This window comes from Mycteria americana, chromosome 12, assembly GCF_035582795.1.
Source record: "Mycteria americana isolate JAX WOST 10 ecotype Jacksonville Zoo and Gardens chromosome 12, USCA_MyAme_1.0, whole genome shotgun sequence".
In the NCBI taxonomy this organism is placed as follows: Eukaryota; Metazoa; Chordata; class Aves; order Ciconiiformes; family Ciconiidae; genus Mycteria; species Mycteria americana.
The window spans coordinates 19,795,528-19,815,919 of NC_134376.1; the positions used below are offsets into that span (position 1 = coordinate 19,795,528).

Here is a 20,392-nt window from a genome sequence, read left to right on the forward strand (position 1 = left end):
GGTCAAGGACTTTTCAGCTTCCCATGCTCTGCCAGGTGCAGAAGAAGCTGGGAGGGGACACAGCCAGGATAGTTGATCCAAACTGACCAAAGGGCTATTCCATACCACGTGACGTCATGCTCAGTATATAAAGCTGGGGAAGAAGAAGGAAGGGGGGACATTGGGAGTGATGGCGTTTGTCTTCCCAAGTCACCGTTACACGTGCTGGAGCCCTGCTTTTCCTGGAGATGGCTGAACACCTGCCTGCCCATGGGAAGGAGTGAATGAATTCCTTGCTTTGCTTCGCTTGCGTGCGTGGCTTTTGCTTTACCTATTAAACTGTTTTTATCTCAACCCTCGAGTTTTCTTGCTTTTGCTCTTCCGATTCTCTCCCCCATCCCACCAGGGGGGAGTGAGCGAGCAGCTGCGTGGTGCTTAGTTGCTGGCTGGGGCTAAACCACGACACATCTCAATATCAAGGGCATGTATTCTGATTAGAAATATGGTAACAAATATATTAGCAGATAAATATCATTTGGCTACACAAGTGTCAGGAACATGTTTTATGACAGACACAGAGTTAGAAATCATGCAGTAATGCAGAAAGAAGCGTGTGAAATGAAAAGTTCTTCAACTCAAATACTCACTGTATTGCTTATGAGCGTGCATACTACATATACATAGAGATGTCTCCTAAAAAAATTTCAAACTGAGTTGCCCAGCTAGATCCACAGTTACGCAATTCTTACCCTTTGATGCATCAGGATATGGACAAAGCACTTGAAAAATGGAAGATGACGACCACTGGAACTTCCAGGAGGATCACTTGTCAATGACTGCTTCTCTCTGCACAAGTTGTTTTTGCTCAGGCTGACCAGAGCTCTCACCTGTGTCTGATATGAAGTTTACTGCAATCAAAAGCAGATCTTTCATTGACTCCAGCTGCCTCTGAATCCAAGGTGCCAAGCAATGTTTGCAGCTGACTTTCAGTGTGAAAGTCTGCACATTTATCCTTATTTAAACAGCTGCCCAACAGCAATTATGTCTAATATGAATGCTTTTCAACCTTCAGTTCAAGGACTGGCATAATTTCTAAGGAAACCTCCAAAAGGTAACCAAGAAAAGCAAGTTCACTGTCACTAGACCTAAACTTGTTAAACAGTGCTCTGCACCTCCCTTTGAAGATTTCCAGCCAACATAAAGTAGAATTCACTGCCTTACACTGACTAAATATCCGAACCTTATCAAGTTAAAGACAAAGGGGGACTGACAAATGCAAAGAACACAAGTGGAAAGCCACTGTAATTCAGTGGTGAAAGTGAAGGACAAGAGGGTCTTATTTCCCCTGAGAAGCTTTGCTACTCATAACTTGTTTAATTCTAAGAGATGTTACATTCTACCAAAATCCTTGGAAGGAAATTTTTATTGTACTCAACAATGTACAACTGAAAACTCAAAGGCCACTAAAAGTCTCTGTGGCATTATAAACCAAAGCAAGCATACTTCTACAGCCTTCAGCCTGGTACTACAACGAAGAGCACACAACTATTACAGAAGCTCCACATTTGCCTTGCACTGTAACAACTCTCTTGTGCCAAGCTGACACAGGAAAAGGTGTTAATTGATTAATCATTTACATAAGTCTTATAGCAATCACACTTCGGGAATCTGTCTCACTTTGATAAATACAGTTGAGCTCCTGCAAGCAGCTTATTCAGGCTTCTGACTCACTGTAGTTAAATCATTCCCTGTAAATGTTTACAGGGTGTGTAGAGAAGGGGCGTGAAAAATTTCCCCTCTCTGTTTGCAGTTTTGCTGCACAAGCGTGGGTTGTGAATTCTGAACGACAGTCTGGCTGCTCTATTTTCCTTCTTCTCCCTCTTGCTGGCAGCAATAGTCATCCTGTAGGACAAGCTGTAAGGTGGAGGATTGTAACTCCCAATATAGACCTTCTACCAACCCAGGAAAAACATAATATAGTTTTCTTCAACTGTACTATCAATGTACTAATAAAAAAGGAGGAATGCGAATCAAGGGGTGTCTGGGAAAAAAACAAAAACAAAACCAAAAAAACTATCACAGAAGTAAAAAAGTGACTATGAGAGTTCTTTTAAAATGCTAAAAATCTGTAGTTGGCTTGCAGCCAGCTACAGTCAAACAGGAAATTCAGTATACAGATCTGAAATGTAAGTTCAAAAAGCAACATTCTCCCAACCCACCCCCACTCACAGTCAATACTGTCCCAACCAAAAGTCTTCCTAGTGAATTTGTTATCTGTTTCCTTCCCCAACGGAAAAGTCCCCCCCCCCATCCAGGCTTGTTTTGCTACAGATGGGAAACAACTAGAGATAAACAGCAGCTCTATGGGAAAATAAAGTACTTTAAGTAATCTCATCAGGATTTTTAATAAAGATGTGGCCTCTGTGCAGACTTTAGACAATACACAATAAAATGATCTGAAATCGATTGATGTACATAATGAGATTAATTCAGGGAAATTCAGCTGTGCATCTAAAAGTCTTGTCATCGCTACGAAACAGAAATGAAAACCAGATGAAAAATATTAAACATTTTCATAACTAAATTTAAAGAAATATTTCCCATCTGCAGCCCTCCTCAAACTGTATTGTAAATTAAGAGGTCAAGAAGACTGATGGTAAGTAGAGCAATTTTCTGGTTATTTTTAGTAGAGTTACCCATGGGAAATAGTCTGGGAAGCAAACTGTCTCCCCTCCAGGTATTTTATTGGAATACTGAAACTAAATTCAGACATTGTTGTCAATGTTACAAATATCTATCTAAAAAGTGAAAAGTCACCACAGTCAGTTTTAGTCATGGAGACAGAAGCTATTCTTCATACAAGGCTAATTTTTATAGGTGTACTTCTAACTGTTCTGAATACAGAGCCAAATTCTGCATTGGTATATTTACATTAACAACCGAGTTGGTTTTTTTATACACACACACACACGTTTATATACACACACATATATTAAAAATATCCATATTACACAATCATCAGTAGGAATAGAATTCCAGCACCATTTTTCCTACACTAAATTCTCACAAAAGTGATACACTAATTGAATATTTAACAATATTCAAAGGCAACAAATCAAAATGTTGTCAAAGATTTCCTAATGCTAATAACACTCACAGTGAAGGCAGTATGCAAAACAGGAGATACCAATATCATGAAAATACTCTGCTTTAGCTATGTTAGTAAAAGTAAAACATTAGTCAAACTTCAGTTTCATTCTCTCTCCTTACAGAAACTGAGTATTATTGCATCAGTACACTATGGTTTGTAACCAAATGGTACACACGTAATTATTTGTAAGGTTTCATCCAAACTAGGAAGACACCACTCCTCAGATACATCCATATAACAGAGGGGGGGGGATTAAAAAAAAAAAAATCTACTTTCCCTAAGAAAGAGGAACCACTGAAGGAGAAGGGCCAGGCTGGCACAAACAAGTGAATTGAATGTGTTTGCCCAGTCATTTAGAAAACAGACTTGCTGCTAAGTGTTCCATCTCAATTCTTGGCTGGCGTACACCAAGACCACGCTAAGGGCAAGGAAAACATAAGTAGCACACTGGAACACTTTGCTTCAAGAAGTCTAATTTTGATTAAGTTATTACAGACAAAATCTCTCCAAGCAAACTTTGGGGGTTTTCACACAACATCTTTGCAAAAGCAGCATTTATTGAAGTTTAAATATCATCCTATGCAAACTCAGTCTTTTTGGATCAATACGATTTCTTCACCCTTTGCTCTTGATTTCCTACATTTATAAATCCAATATCAGGTCATGCTAATATGAAATAAGAATGCTGGAAAATAATATTCACAGTGACGTTTTTATTCTGGAGCTCGCTTACACTGGCAGAACTGTAAAACTAATTGTGGAAACTCTACAGTAACACGCTTCCAACTCTCCCACCTCTTTCATGTTTTTCTCTCTTCTTGAATGTCAGTTCCTGTCTAGCCTGCAGCAAAGTATTCCAAACTAAACAGATCTACATTTCTCACTCAAGAGCTCCAGTGACTCACTCCTGCTATCTGCCAAGTGGGGGAGATCTCAAACCCATTATCTCCCAGTTCCCCCCCACTCAGACACTGGCACAGAACTGCAAAAGGAGAAAAAGCCTCTTGCATGACTGGCTGCTCATCTGATCAGGGTTCAGGCAAAGGGCCCGTGAAGGGAAATAGTCTTGCTAGCATAGATAGTTTTCTTTTGGGACCTGTAAGGAAGCCTTAGTGCTTTTCCCTGGTTGATAATTTCTCCATCAGATGGAAGGGAGCTCATGAAGGTGGCTGGTCTAGCATGAAGATGTGTAACCATTTAGGACAGTAATTGGCCACAAGTGATACATAAGCAAGAAAGAAAAAGCTAAGTAATTTAAAGCTGGGTGTTTGGAAAAAAGTTTAAATATTGAAAATATTCCTACAGCGTTTATTTACTTCTACTGTGCCATAAAGGAATGTGTATAGACCTTTGCTTGCCTTGGCTGCTTGCCTTGGCTAAGTGAGCAAAGAATGGGGCAAAACTCATGCCCAAGGGAGTACAGCGCTCACACACACCAGGAACCCTAAAGGTTTTTCCCAGCAGGTTTGCACAAGCAGACCTGACTTTCAGTAAGGAAATTAGAAGTGCTAATCATCCATTACTTCTCTAAGCTAGAGATAACGCTAAATACCTGTAAACCTGCAGTGGGAAAGCACCAGTCATGATTCAGTAACTGGAAATTAAGCTGCAAGACACGACATAGCATCAGGATTACTCTGTGTAACTGGTGTTCCTCGACCTAGCTCCCTCTGCCACGAGAGCCTCAAACAAATAATGCAAGATAGTGTAAAGTGGACCATTGTTCATATTTATAACTGTTCCTTAGAGTTATCTGTAAGCAGGCACTGGTACAAATAGCTTAGGTTCAAAGTTCTTCCTGCGTAAGGTTTTATGATTTGCTTCACACATTTTTTAAATTTATTTAATGCTTTTTGGATTCCCTGTGAAAGTGTATGTGAACTGGAAAAGAGTTCTGAAAGGAAAACGGAAAAGGAAAAGTGACCACACAAAGTTTTGTCACATGCCAGACTCATCAGTAAAATGGGTCTCTTGATTTGAACCTCACTACTCCCCTTCCTGCAAATTTTAAACCAGAAGAAGAAACAGGTCCACAACTTGGCCAGAGGAGGTGCAGACTCCCTTCCTCTCCGTTTCCTACCTTTATAAGAAAATTGGTATCTATCATCCTTTGAAAACTGGACTGCAACCTATGGAAGACCAAAGCACTATCAGTGTTTATCTGTATTATAAGACCTAAAGACACACATTCTCTATAAGCACATTGCAGCTAGCACACTCTGCTCCCAAAGCCCTGAAATACAAAACAAAACACAGGAGAAAATAAGTTTTATCTCTTCGTTCCACAGATGGGGAACCGAGCCATCTCAGAGGAGAGTTTAAAAAACCTGATATATTCCACAATACAAGATCTGATCTCCCCCTCTCTTCTCTACCATGTGCCTCAGGACAAACTGAACTCGGAGAATGACACTGGAAATGAGGGAAAACTATTTTGTTTCCCAGCTCTGCTCCAATCTTCTTGTATGCTATTACTGCTAACAATAAAGAAATAAAGTCATACAAGACCCAGGTAACACCAAACAGCAAAGTCATGAGAATTCACAAGCAATTCAAGGAAACACCACAGAAAAAGAAGAGCACAATTAACTGTGGCTTTGGGGACAAAAGTAGTGTTCTGTGAATGCTGAAAAAACATTTGCAAACTTCAGTGAGGATTTTGAATGCACAAGGAGAGAACATTTCCACTTTCATGTGGTGATGAGCTAAGCATATGAATATACAGAAAAATTAACTCCTTCAAAGACAGAAGATTTGCCTTCAACAGTCCATCCAAGGATGCAGATAACATCTGCCTGGCTTCAAGAGACCAGGATTTTAAAAAGCATGCGTAATCTGATATAAAGGCGTGTCATCCAACAGTGATTACTGAAAAAAAATGAAGACTTAAGCTTAATTTGTCAAAAGCACAACTTCACAATTTTTCTACCTCAACTATAACTCAGTATTTTTTTTGAATAGGAGTCAAGAAGCAACTCTCAAACCTATATACTTTGAAATAATGCTAGATGACCACCTATGTATTAGGATCCCATCTCCAACGTGGCTAACATTAAAACAGCCTCCTAAGTAGGTCTGCAGGCTCAACTTGGAAGTGCTAGTGAACAATTATTGTACAGATCAGTGATTTCTGCAACTCAAGTCAATGTGCTCCATGTGGCCACATTTTTCCCAGATGAAACTTGTTCACTTATAACTAAGCTGAATCATTAAATAACTACTAGACTTACTGATAAAATCAAGGAGTTAACTGCTGTCCTTACAACTGACTCGACAGCCTAAAACGCATCCAGAGTACGTTAGACTTTTTTCACAGCAAACGCTACTACAGAGTGGCAGAAGAGCAGGAAAGAGCTACTCCTCCTGTAAGAACCTATTTCCTCCTGATATATCCTTAGGAAGAGATGCCTCACTTCAAACCCCCTCTGGTACATGCCATCTGTGGGACAGTGCTACTTCAGGAGGAGAAGGCGTAGCAAGCAACTGAGTTACAAACCACCTTCTAGGTAAACACAAGAGAGCTGAGGATGCCAGACATCTCCTGAATTAATACTCAATTGATTGCTTGTTTTCTTAGGAGGGGGATTCGGCCTTCACATTATTGACTCTCAGAATAGTAAAAGTGTCATGCCTACTTAAGTAGTGATTGATTTTTCTTCTCCTACTTGTATTTAATTTCCCTCCTCTATTTTTTTTACCTGTATATAATTTGTGTCTTTTCCATCTTCACTGCATTACTAGTACCCTTTTTAGAAAGAAACTTGTTACAATGCATACTCAAGATGTGCTCTTTCATGGAAAAATCAAGGACCAGAGCCAGGTGTAACACCATTTTAGAGCACTGCCATGTATCTGTGGGAACAGTGTTTGCAAGCAGCATGGCTAATTGAGAGAACAGCATGCAGCCACTGGGACTTACTTGCTCTTGACTTGTCCTTGCCCATGAACTTAGGAAGATGGTATCTAGAAATCCTCTGGCTGTTTATGGGCCTTTGTTTATTCTAGGCTTCCTTCATGAAGGGCTCCTTTTGTCAATGATATTTCTTGTATTATGGTGGTGGTTAAGTGTGTAGGAGAACAAAGGGAAAACCTTTTTTCCATTAGTGAGACATATTTGCTTCTCTGTATGTTTGTTTCAATCTAATCACATGTATAAATTACTTCTCTTAAAAAGCTGAAAAGTAGTAGTTTTATTGAGAGTAGGGACAGGAAGAGAGACTAATACAATAAACAGAGGGCAGAAAAGTAATTGTGTGCTTATTGATGCATTCTTCAGGGAAAGGACAGTCTTAGTAACAAAAAAGTAGGAGTCAAGGGATACTGATTCTGCCCCTTGTTCTAACATGGACCTCCTGCATGACTAGAAAAGTCACCCCACCTCATCTCTGAAATAACATCACTATTTATCAGTGGTGTCTACCAAAAAGATTGTGGAAAATACTTTTTTCAGTTTTTTTGCAAATCACATTGTGACATCTGGATGGAAATGCTAGACAAATGCAGTGTTATTACTCTAATATTACCTGCCTTTTAGGGAACTTACTACTGTGCTTAAGGTTAGCAAGGGAATGGAAACCTTGCCTTTGGTAGCTTCTGGAGGCATGATTATTACTCCTGCCTCATAACACTTTTTTCCAACATAGAAAAAGTAGGACCATGAAGTCCCATTTATTTCACCTTCCCTTTTTTTTTAGGCTTCTGTACTTTTTTTAAATTATCTCTGTAAGATATTTAGCTATTCATCATCATTGCAGTTTACAATAGTGACCTGCCTTAAATAAACATTTTAAAATTTCAGAATAAGTGTACCATAGTCTGAATAAAAGATTTTCATTATTATTATCATTAATACACCAGTTTTCTCTGTTGGCAATGGGAATAAGAAAGAGAACATCTGTTTAAGTGGGACAAGAGGATGGGGAAAAAAACCACAACATGAAATACAGCTAAGTGGGAATAAGAAATTTAAATCAGAGTGAACAGATTTAAACCCAACATTGAGACTCCATTTCAGGCACCCAGTCTTTGCATATACCATCATGCCCAAATATGCCTTCAAGAACACATACAGCACATCGTAATAGGGAAGCCTTTACAGACTCATGAACGTTGGCCTATGGCATCTTGCCACTACAGAAATTCAAGAGAATAACACATTAAAAATAATTCTCACATTCTCCTTGCAGGTTTTGTTCTGGTTATCGGATTGGTGACTTTCTACCGCATCGGACCATACACCAACCTCTCTTGGTCTTGCTATCTGAATATTGGAGCCTGTCTTTTGGCCACGCTGGCAGCTGCCATTCTCATATGGAACATCCTTCATAGGCGTGAGGACTGCATGGCGCCCCGGGTCATTGTCATTAGCCGTACCCTGACCGCTCGGTTTCGCCGTGGCCTGGAAAACGACTACGTTGAGTCACCGTGCTGAAAGAGTGGACTTGAAAGGGGAAAGATCTCCAAGGAGATCTGCATTGGAGTTGTTTTCTATAAATATATGCTATAATTTAAAACTAAGGGTTGAAAGACATCACAAAGCTCACTCTTGTGGGCAGAGGCCCTCAATTATTATTTGGATGGGCTCCATCTATATACATATGTATAAAACACGTAATTTTATATACATATTATATTATATTGCCCTCTCCCTCTGCTGTACAGCACAGAATGTTGGACTGTCAGAATCCTGACAGAGCATCACAGTTACATGTCAGCAGGGTCAGCTGTAGCAGACACAGAGTGTATACAATGAGAATATAGAAGAGAGGCAACCAAACATTTTCTCTGTCTGCATAAAGTTATCCTGCTCCCTAATAATAATGTAAAAAGCTATAGGAGACCAGTGACAACAGCTTTGGAGTTAACAGACAATCTCAGTAAGTAAAAAACTCACAGTAGAATTAGTGATGATTTTAACAGCTGTTTAAATTTCATGAATCTTTAGCCCTTCCATCCGCCCCTCTTCAAGGAACTTCTCATTAGCTGCAACACCTGCTCCCCAGCCACAGCATAGCCCAGACAGTAAAAAGCAAAAGCAACTCTAACCATTCTAATTGTAAAGTAAGGGAATGCAGAAGAATTAAGTTGCATTTTTTCAGACACTTCTTTTGTATACTGAGACAAAGGTTTGGGTTTATCCTATATGTAAACAGACATGCCATTAAAAATGAAAAGGGTACGCAGCTAGAACAGCCCTACATGTCGCTGAAAAATCTACTTCAGTGTTACAATGAGGGCAGGTATCTACACAAGAAGGTTACCTGGACTCCCTAATAATCACAGATACTATTAACTTACATTGTTGGAAACGATTATTAAGAACAGATGTTTCAGCCCAAATTAATTTCTTTTCTTCCCAGCTTGCTTTAACATTTGCTGTGACATTTTCAGATTAGAGTGCTATGTCAGGACACCCAGCTCTGCCCAGCAATGCTCAGAGGCACATAACACAGTGAATATTGGAGAATATAACTGCCACTCAAGCACCTGAATTGGAGAATAAGACACATATACAGGAATTAAGCATGAGATTTAAAAAAAGACCTGCCTGGTAACTTAATATGGTAATGAAATGAAAATAATTAGTACCTTTGGAATTAGGCATAATGTTTATAAGCCTGACCCCGAGAAGCACATGGGCTCACAAAAGTCATGTGCACCTAACTTTCAGGAGGAAAAACAACAGGTCAAAAACTACAGGAACTAGAGGCAATGACAGATGTTTAAAACCTCTGAGGATGCTACTCTGAGCACAGTTACTGATAGGTTTGAAGGACCATGAGCTGTGAATGTTACAACTTCTTTAGGACTGTTGTGTCACTCCCAGCTGAGTACACTGCTTTTCTTCTTTATCATTATTTCCACTATACTTTTCCACACTTTGTTAAAATGTGATCATCAAGCTGGCTCTTGAGTTCTGTTCTGCACTCAGTTCTGATGTAATAAGAAACTCAACCCGAACCGCTGCTCTGCACCATGTTCAAAGTGAGCAACACTCTGCAGAGACTGATGCTCTAGAACAACAGCATTGTTCTAGACTATCAGGGTAGAATACCATAAAGCTAACAAAGAGTTTCTTCTAGCAGTAGGTTTGTAAAAACCAACTAAGATTTGTATTCATTTGCCTGCATTACTTTCTGGAAAATCTTTTCTAGAAATAATATGCTATGATTAATTGCAGGGTTTTTTAAAAATAAAATATTGGAATATTTAAAAGACATTATATTATTTCTTCTAATATTGCAATACCCATATTATAATAATGTACATTTAAATTTAAAAATCAGCTATGTGGTCAGTAAATTTATAATACGTGGTATTACTGTGATTAATTTAGATGTATAAATAAAGTTGTGAATGTTCATTTTCTTCTAGTGATAACGTGAGATTTTTGCCATTCAGACACAGAATAAGGCTGCTTGTTATCAATCATTTTTTCCTGTTTAGTAAAAAAGAATCCACAGAGCTTGCAACATCTTGTAGACAAAGAATAAGCAGAGAATACATTAAAACATCTGTAAGATAAAGATATTTCATCCTGTTAAAAATGAAAGGGAGAATGAAATCAGAGAGGAAAAATGTCATGAGAATTTAGGAGGATCAAAGCTTCATACAAACTTTTAACAAAAACAGACTGTATCCATAAAGAAATACATACAAATATTTACAATACCTTTTTATCAGCTTGATGGATTTGAAGGCCTCATCCATGTCTCCAGCAGTCAGATAGAAGCTGAAGTTCAGCATGGCATCCTGGGTAGTCTTATCACAGTCTCCTAATCCAATGAAATCTCTCATGGGTCTTCTCGCAACCATCTGAGACACCTTTACTGAGCCAGACTCTGCTTGTCCTTTCTCAGCTTCTCCTGGCTAAAATGCAAATGTTATCATTTAGGTATCAAGTAGGTTGAAACTTACTCCTTTGTACATATAATTAATTACATTCTTTCCTCTACAGTCCAAGCTTTCTATTTCTGCAGGACCATGATCAATAGTGACAATAGTTGCAATGTTTCAGAACTTCCTAGAAAATGCCCCAAAATACAGAATGTCACAGAAGAGATTAGCATATCATAATGAACAATCACAGTACGTCAGTGATAGTTTGGAGATTGGTAAAATACCACAGGAGAGGCAGCCTCCCATTATTATAGTCATAATTTTTACTATTTTATACATATTATTATTATTATTATTATTAGCAACTATTATTTTAAGTCCCCAGATTTCTGGAGATTTCAGATGAACATTTCTCTAAGGTTAGTCTCTTCTCAAAAATGAATCTGCTGTTCTGAAAGTTTAACTATATAGACTATATATTTATATAACTATATAAATTCTTTTATTCTTGCCTTCATGCGAAGCTTATGAATACTAAAGCTCAGATTCAAACCCTTCCCCATACAATTAGCAGTTCTGGAGCCTCTGGAGCTTCAGTGATACTTTCACCAGTCATTGAAAGGCAGCTCAAAGCAATTTAACCATTATTCAGAAAAGGAATAAAGTCAATCATCAATATCAAATGATCTGCCTAGAGTGTAATAAGGAAACTTTCACAAGCCAAACACAGTGGAAGATCATCTGAGTCATGAAGGACACCAAATTTCACATATACTTTACCTCAATAGTATAGTTAGAGGAGATAACTAAATAGTAATGTTTACAGAAGTCAATAACAATAGTATTATATTATTATACTATGAAAGTATTAGATACAGTAAAAGACAGAAATCAAAAGTGCAAATGTATTTGACTACAATTTGGGGAATTTCTGGAACCAGGACAGAAAAGACATTATAATGCATAAGGAGAAACCCTGGAATGAAACCTGGTCAAAAGAGACTTGTTGCATCAACTCGATTTGCTATATTTAAAGCAGCTTTGTTCATATACTAAATCATGTTTCCAAAATGAATTATTATGCAACAAGTAATTTAGTCACTAAGATACAGTAACCGATTGAGGGAAGAAAATGGAAACAGAAGAGAGAAAAGCAGAGAATGAAGAGGAGCAAAGTAACGCAGATACTTACAGGTTTATAGACACATCCCCTCCGAAAAAACAACTAATGGCAGCAATAATCCACACAGAGTTAAAAGAAAAAAAAAAAGAAAAAAAGACATAATATCAAAGTAAAATAGCATGAGACATGATGGGGGAAGTGTTAAAAGAAAGATTGGAAAATGCAGTGGATCACGTTTGACCTTTCAAATTAAGGGAAAAAGGAAAGTAAAATAGAGTGCAACTCTAAAAGCTAGATCTGCACAGGAAGAGTGACAATAGTCAGTTCTTTGGAAGGGGGCTAAATTGCAAAGTACTGCTCTGAATCTAGATATATTAAGGAGAAAAACATCTAGATACATTCTCCCTGTTTAACACTGCTCTTAAACTACATGAAATTAGATTTACGTGATCACATTGGTCTGTCTTATTCAGAAGACTTAGAGGATTAGCAGTCTCATTGAGTTCCTGCAGATTTTACAAAAATGCGTGCCTTGGTAGAATAAACAGACTCAGTTAAGCTCCCCTTACAAGAAGGGAGCAGTGTAAATCATCATCTTAACAGGCACTAAGAAACTCAGGTCAGAGCTTAACCAGAAAACCTATCTGTACGTAACAGGCTTTATTTCTTCCAGTATGCATGGTATTATTTACCTAAGACGCAAACAATTTTTGATTCATATTCAAGTTTAAGAAGTTAAAGCAGGCATTCTTGGTATTTGTAGCGTGTAGGCATTTGGTGATAGTGCAAGATGAGTATTCTTGCTCTCTTTGGTATCCGTGGGGATTAAGTTCAATTCCAAGATGGAAATGGGTTGCTTCTGCTGAAGTTAGTAGGAAATGTCCCCTCTTATGGCCTATGTAAAGTTGACACACACACACCCCTTACTTGCAATAGGCACGGTGACTAAATAAAGTAGAAAGAATTTTTTTCACATCCCTTTTTCAGTTGCATTCCCTGGTAATTACTGTGTCTCCTATGCTCTACATCGCATCCAGTTTGCAATACCCGTGAAAAGCCAGTTCAGTACAATTTCCACAATACTGCCAAGTACACCCGCATTAGAATTATCTTTATGTCATTTCTACATGTGATGCAGCAACTGCCATTGGAGTTGTTCTACTTACCCCAGACTCAATTTGGTTAAATTTGATCCCTACACAATGAAAAGTCTGAACTTCTGGGAAGGGAAGGAACTGTGAAAGATTTCCTCACCTTTTTTGCAAAGTAATAATTTGGCACCTCTATGCCCAGAAGAACCTGGTAGGATGAAGGCAATGGAAAACTGTCCTGAAGCAAAAGGCCGTGCTCTTCAGTACTGAAGAATGATATAATCCAAACATCCATCTGGAAAAGGAAGCAAAGCATTGTTTTGTTTTTATCCTGCAATATCCTTCTTTCATTTTGTTTTTATTTTCCATTTTCACTTGGCAGAACCTTCTCTTGAAAATAATATGACATACACATTCATACGCACACACCTGCTGGAGAGGGCAGAACTGCATGTTTCCTCCCTATAGTAAGTAGCCAACAACTCATTGTACATTACAGACTGTGTTCCTACTGCAAAGGGACCTCCACCTCTGCCTTTCAGGAACCAACTTCACCGACCATAAAGAGGGAAGTCCCTGGCCACAGACTGCTGCTCTAGAAGTCTCTCTGACAGATGTGACTCAGGTCAAATAAATACTCCCAACTGTTTTCAACAATTTATCTTTTTTAAATACTATATTATTTCTATTATAATTTCAGCAGCTCACTGACTGCTTTGAGTTCCCAGGAAATATACCAGCCATTTAAAAATAGTTTCTGTAACATCTTACATATTGACCTGACTCAAGTCAAAATGAAGCATTTATTTCCAACTGAAGTTAGTCAGACTTCTCATTTCTTAAAGGATAAGCACACAGTTAAAAGTTCTGTTGAAAGGGCCAAAAAGTTGCACTCCTGTTATATCTTTTTATTTTTCAACTTTATGTAGAAGCCAAACATTTTTACTTGTCTACATTAGGAATATCAGGTTGAAGTGTTCTTCTATTTGCTAGGAGACCCTAGCAAGGCCTTTTGAGACATTCCTGTTCCGCTCCTCCTTTCTACATTGATCTTCCCATGATTTTTCTAAGGTTGTTTTAACCAAAAAAAGAAACAAAGAGCTTTCCGTCTCTAATTGGAAGAGGTTTAACTGAAATCATGCACAAATCAGAAAACTTTAAATCAACATGCACATTTCAAATCAATGGAATATTTATGAAGGACAGGCAGTTCTGTACAGATGAAATAGTAAGGACCACTACAAGCACATTAGCAGGAGAAGCAGGGAAGAATTGTTGGTCTGATGAAAGAAATCTTTGATTAGATCATTTCTGATCAACAAAAACAAAATCTTTTTTCTAATGTAAAAAAGATCGTAAAAGATAAATTGGGAAGTACCATAAATACGTACAATGTCTGTCCAGAAAAGCAGAAGATGGTAAGAACTGGGTGGCAAGAGTGTATTTCACTGTTCACCTTAACAGTTAGGGTCCCTGTTAGTCTATCAAATTAATTCTTGCTGCTAAAAGTGGACTCAAGATATAAAATCTGCATTTTTTTTTTTTTAAATGAGAATAAGTATCAAACTTCTAGATTATCAATTCATCCACTAATGTCACCTGAAAAACTGTAGTCCAGATACAAGCTTGCATTATGATCATCCTCAAAATTCTAGCATAGATAAAGAAATCGCTTCTTTTTCCTCATCACTGTATGCAAACTAGGGCTCAAACAGAAAGCTAGTGACTGCCTGAAGCCACAGACACCAAACAGGTAGTTTCGCTACTCATTTTTGTACAAGCTAATGTATACTACCTACTCCCACATCCTTAATGAAGGACAAATGATTTATTACTTGGACAGGGAGAACTCCATGTAAAGCAACGTAAAACAAACAAAAAGACCATACTGTGCTCTCAGCTTGGTTTTCCTTCTGGTCTGGAGATCGTAGGCCTGTTTCAAGAATTGCTTCACATACAAAAAGTCTTGGTTCACTCTGGTCCCAGAAATGGCAAGCAGGGATGTGACTGTGCAACTCTGGATACTCCACAACAGACCTACCAAAAGACGAGAAAAAAAATGTGGAAAGGGAGACAAAATAATTCCAGCCCATTCAGTTGCATGAATGTAAATAAAGGACTAACCAAGCGATAATTTTCAGATGATCATCAGTTATCTATACCAGTACCTCTCCATTGTAACATTAACCACATACATCTTCCTACCTCTTAACACTTTATACACGGCAATGCCACTTTTAGTTTGTTCTGTATACATTAACCATGACTATAGGACATAAAACATTTCAGTAGAATAAAAGCTGGTACTGCCACAAATACAAATAGGCACCCAAAATCTGCCTCCACTGAGATTACAAGTCCTACAGAAATACTTGAGCATCCTTCAAATGATCTACCTTAGCGACTGCTACCAGTGTAGGTACTGTAACACAAGGACTACCTCAGCTCTGTCTTCTTGTGGGTTTTACAACCTGCCCCAAGGTGCTTATTGCCAGCACTGCTAGAAATGCCCAGCCAGGTTAAAGATAGCTTAAGTACACTGATGTGCATTCAGACAAGCAGTGCAGAGGGAGTTTCTAGTACATATGCCTCATGTTCAAATCCAGCTAGGCAGCGGTCATAAGAGACCACAACTAGACAATTGTGATTAAACTGATGGCGGAAAAAAAAAATTAGTTTATGTTCTCAGGCAACAGATCTCTCTCTACTGAGAGTTCAGCAAAGAGACCTGGGCGTGCAGCATGATCGATGCTTTGAACTGTTGAACTTCTCAGTGCTGAGGGAAACTCCAGAACTGCATCTGAATGTGACCTGCAGCTGGGGGACTTCAGTCTCTAGATATGCCACAGTTCATTCCCTCAGTACTGTGCTTGAACTTAATACTGTGTATGAAGAATTCCGAGGCACTGTGAAATAGCACATGAAGCACAAGGACAACCCCTGCAGCCTTAGAAAAGCCACTCTCTGGCAGCAGTTTAAATAAGAAACATTTTACTGCCTCCTTCAGGCATTTAAATACTATTTCAGTGCCGGCCATGTTAAGACTCTAGACACACAAAATCAGACTATTTTAGCAATGGCTTAGGACTCTTCTGAAAAAATACAGAATATAAATAGGTGTCAAATTTTAAAAAAGAGAGAAACCAAAGACATCATTAAAATATTTTTCTCATTTGCTGTCACCACTGAAGGGTGGACTTTGTGGGGAAGACTGGAATAGGGCTGGAAGGCAAATTAAGGGGAGAGATTCAAAGGGATACAGAAACACACAATGTCCTATCCATGCCACTGAATTCAAAATAAATTACCTGCAAACTGAAAAAACAGTACTTGTGTAAAAAAAATTGAGAGTGTTTAGATTCTGCCTCAGGAAGAGAGGGAGCGAGAAGGGGAAGAAGTGTAGATTATTATTATTTTCTGGTGAGTTTACTCATTCCAATTTCAAGATACTCTAAAATGAAGCACAGATAAATGGATTATTCATGCCGACACCATCTAGCATTTAAATATTAGTGAAATAGTATTACTAGTTTGTGGTGGCCCCTGTTGGGCTACTCAAGATACTACACTTGAAAACAACTTTCTCACTACTCATTATCACAGTTTGCATAACTGACCAAGACATAAGGCCCCAAATTTGCACTGCCCTTAGTTTTTGATGAGCTGGGTAGTTTCTTCTGTTTTTCAGTGATAAGGAGAGCAAATGCTTTTTTGTTTGTAATATCTATAGCAGAAAGCTGCTAAAAAAGCAAACCATCTTCTATTCTAATGCTGTTTTTTCTTAAGAAAAATACAGTCAGAAAAATTATTGTAAAACCAGATTGGAATTTGTACCCTAACATTCCACTGTACTTCCATGAGAATTCATAGTTCACTGCATTTTGCTGCCTTGCTACTAGGATTTCTAATGTATTTGCCACAGAACAGCTTGTATGAAAACAAAGCTGTCAGTTCTAAGTAGACATTTCATGAGTTTTTATCCATACAAAACATCCTGTACTGGACTTCAAAATTAACTTTTTTCCTAGGAGGAGATTCTGAATGTCCTCTTTTCAGTTCCTACCCTGTAAACTCTTCATGGAAGAGCAGCTTTCCAAGATTTTTCTTTATTTTAAGATCAGGATCCTGATTCCAGTCATATAATACCTCTACGCGTACCCCCCTAAACACCCAATCATCCCTCCTCTCAGAGACCTCTTGAGCCAGATATGGCTCTCCCACATATCTAACAAACTAATCTAACAAACTAATCTAACAAACTAATCTAACAAACTAATCTAACAAACTAATCTAACAAACTAATCTAACAAACTAATCTAACAAACTAATCTAACAAACTAATCTAACAAACTAATCTAACAAACTAATCTAACAAACTAATCTAACAAACTAATCTAACAAACTAATCTAACAAACTAATCTAACAAACTAATCTAACAAACTAATCTAACAAACTAATCTAACAAACTAATCTAACAAACACATATCTAACACTGCATTTCTCTTCTATGAATTTGTCCAATACCTCCATGAACCCTTCCTTCATCATCTATCACTTCCTTTGGCACAGAGTTCCTTAGCTCAGCTGCATGTTGTCTGAAGAACTGCCTCCTCCTGCTTATTTTGAGCTTGCTTTCAGATACCTTTGTTTGACACTCCCTAGTTCACGTATTGGAAGAGACAGGGATGCAGGCTGATTGACATACAATGCACCAGTTTTAATTAATTCTTTAGAAATAAAATTATTAAATTCGTACAAGCTCCTACACAAAGACAGAGGAATGCCAGCATCAAGGTGTTGCTTGTCTTCATAGGGCAGATTCCTATCTTAAATCCACAAGTAATACTTCTCAAAATAAAAGCTTCTTACTTGTCAATGCCTTGTCCAGAAGAAAGCTTCTCTCTACCATTTCCATGTTCAGCCTTGAAATCAAAGAGTGTAACTTTGTCCGTTTCAACATCATAGAAACAGATCTTGGAATCAATGTTCCCATCTGCCTGCAAGAAGGGAAAACTAAAGTTGCTGAAGCATGCAGTCAAAACGAAAAAAAGGTAAAGTTCAGATGATATGTTTATCTCATCTGATTCACGCTCTCAGTTTTGTTTACTGGTATTCACACAAGAACATTCTTTGGAAGAAATATCAGAAAATTTTGTTGCTGTTTTTCTATTCTAGCACGTTAGCCTTTGATTTCTTTGAAACGCTAAGTAGCAGCTTTTGTAACTGAAGTACTGCTTCCTTTTCTGGGTTGTTCTTCTCACCACATGTACGAAACCTTACTGTACCTTAATTTTAGTGTTTAGTTACATGCTTGGACACGACATTTCAAGACCCAATACACTGCATAGAACATATAGGTTTATTTCTGAGAAGCGAATCTTGTGTCTTCAGTAATCTTCTTGAACTGCACCAGTATTAACTGATGGTCAGGTCCTAGGGTGGTAAGTGAAGAGCTTTGCCTCACCTTGCTAACAAGGATGCTGACTTTATTGCCATTAGCATTGCACTTGACAGAAGCAATGCCTCCAAGGCCAGGAAACAGCTCAGAGAAATTCTTGCTATTGCAGTGCACTTTTGCCTCTCTGTGGAAAGGAATAAACTTAAATCATATGGTGGCAAGCAACTGGCAATATGCATCAGCCAAAACATTTTTCAGATTATGGGTAAGACTTTTAAAAACAAACTATTTCTACCTTATGACACCACTGCCCCAGACTCCAGCTTCCTCTCCAGAGAATTGCTGCAACCTGCCTTTCTTTCAGGAAGAAGTTAATGAGACACTCTTTCCTCAATGAATCAGCAAGAATAAACTTCAGTGCTCTTAGAGGATTCCCAAAACAGGACTATACAGCAAGAACATACTATCAGAATTTTGCATTTAGAGGCCTGTTTTTCCTATGTAAGTTGAACAGTACCATGCATGTTGAATATAGCCCATCACATAGAAGTTCTGTGTATGGAAAACACACTGTGGAGCAGAACTAAAGAAATGTCACTGAGAAGGTGGTATTTATATCATCTTACTGGTCACTTTCCCTCTGTACATAAGTTCCAAAAGACTGTATCAGCCTTTCACACTTAACAGCCACCCTTGTCCTCACTCCCCGCTTTTTTTATTATCTCAAAAGAATCTTACTACCAGTATAGATTCAAACCCAGCAATCATTCAGCAACAAAGAGGACAAATCTCATGAATCAAAAGAAAGCAACAGAAAGAAGTGACAGTAATTTAGACCCATAATACGATCCCATGAAAAAAATATTTGATTCTGTAAAAATAACATTCTTGGGTTACATGTTTAGACCTCTCATTTATTCTAAGCCAACTATGCTTGCTTTGAAATTAAAGAGCACTATACTGTCATCATTTGTTCATTACTAGCCACAAAAATTTAACATAGTATGCAAGAGTTAAGCTACTTTTTCTCCACTATCAAACATCATAATCCAATATTTGTGCTAGTTACAACCTGCCCAAATCCAATAACCTTCAAATTGTGTCCCATGCAGAATTTGTGCCATCTCAACACAGGTAACGAGTTTCCAAGTGGGTAACTAACTAGACTTCAGCATTCCTCTGGTGACAGTATGTAAGGAAGAACAGAATCCATTTTACTCTTGAGGTTTTTCAGGTTTTCAAAATTACATTTGTCGTTAGCAGATAAATTTTCCAACCGAAAGTCATGCCAGGCACATAGCTTTTTCATGGCACAGTTGTTTGTCAGCATGGGAACATACAGTAAAGTCTGAACAAAGTCAAGTAAACTTCTCTCTCAACCTAAACAGGAGGAAGAACAGTGTCCACAATTCTAGGTTCACTTCCTCCATGGATTCACTGAATCAAGTTTGTTGATTTATGAGGAAATACAAGATCCAACATTTTTTTTCTTTATTTCAGCTCTTCTGAAATTAAGGTCTTGGTCAAGTTATCAGCAGAAACATGTGACATCCTTTTTCTTGATCCTCCATAAATTCTCCACCCATTTTCAAATACACACAAATATCCCTCACAATATCCTCTTAAAATCATTATTATGATTATTGTTACTCATCCCATGACTTGTCTAATAATTCTGTGGCTCTTCCCTTGCTTTAGGGATAGGTCATCAGTTCACATAGGCTGCATGTATTGTCTCAAGATTCAAAGTGGCTATCACTTTTCATCAGATCAAAACCAACTAAAGATTCCCTCCTCCCCACAAAATATA

General features: G+C 38.1%; 2 protein-coding genes across 6 annotated transcripts in view; one reads left to right on the plus strand and one right to left on the minus strand.

Moving 5' to 3' along the window:
• Window positions 1–20,392, minus strand: part of IFT140 (intraflagellar transport 140) — a 92,733-nt gene that overhangs the window by 41,802 nt on the left and 30,539 nt on the right. For 2 of the 3 annotated variants that reach the window (XM_075515476.1, XM_075515475.1), the window contains 5 exons: window positions 18,649–18,766; window positions 18,054–18,181; window positions 15,073–15,220; window positions 13,347–13,478; window positions 10,803–10,999 (listed from right to left, as the gene is read on the minus strand). In XM_075515476.1, the coding sequence (XP_075371591.1) occupies window positions 10,803–10,999; window positions 13,347–13,478; window positions 15,073–15,220; window positions 18,054–18,181; window positions 18,649–18,766 (723 nt within the window). The remainder of the gene's footprint in view (window positions 1–10,802; window positions 11,000–13,346; window positions 13,479–15,072; window positions 15,221–18,053; window positions 18,182–18,648; window positions 18,767–20,392) is intronic. The other variant, XM_075515477.1, reaches the window with a different exon arrangement.
• The window catches only part of TMEM204 (transmembrane protein 204), a 203,080-nt gene that overhangs the window by 23,484 nt on the left and 159,204 nt on the right, over window positions 1–20,392 (plus strand). Inside the window, exon 3 of one of the 3 annotated variants that reach the window (XR_012777661.1) lies at window positions 8,317–9,815. Coding sequence is in view for 2 of the 3 variants with exons in the window: in XM_075515510.1 (XP_075371625.1) it covers window positions 8,317–8,561 (245 nt within the window). In the remaining variant the exon portion in view is untranslated. Of the gene's footprint in view, window positions 1–5,418; window positions 7,181–8,316; window positions 10,397–20,392 lie in introns of those variants that run through there. The other 2 variants (XM_075515511.1, XM_075515510.1) reach the window with 2 other exon arrangements.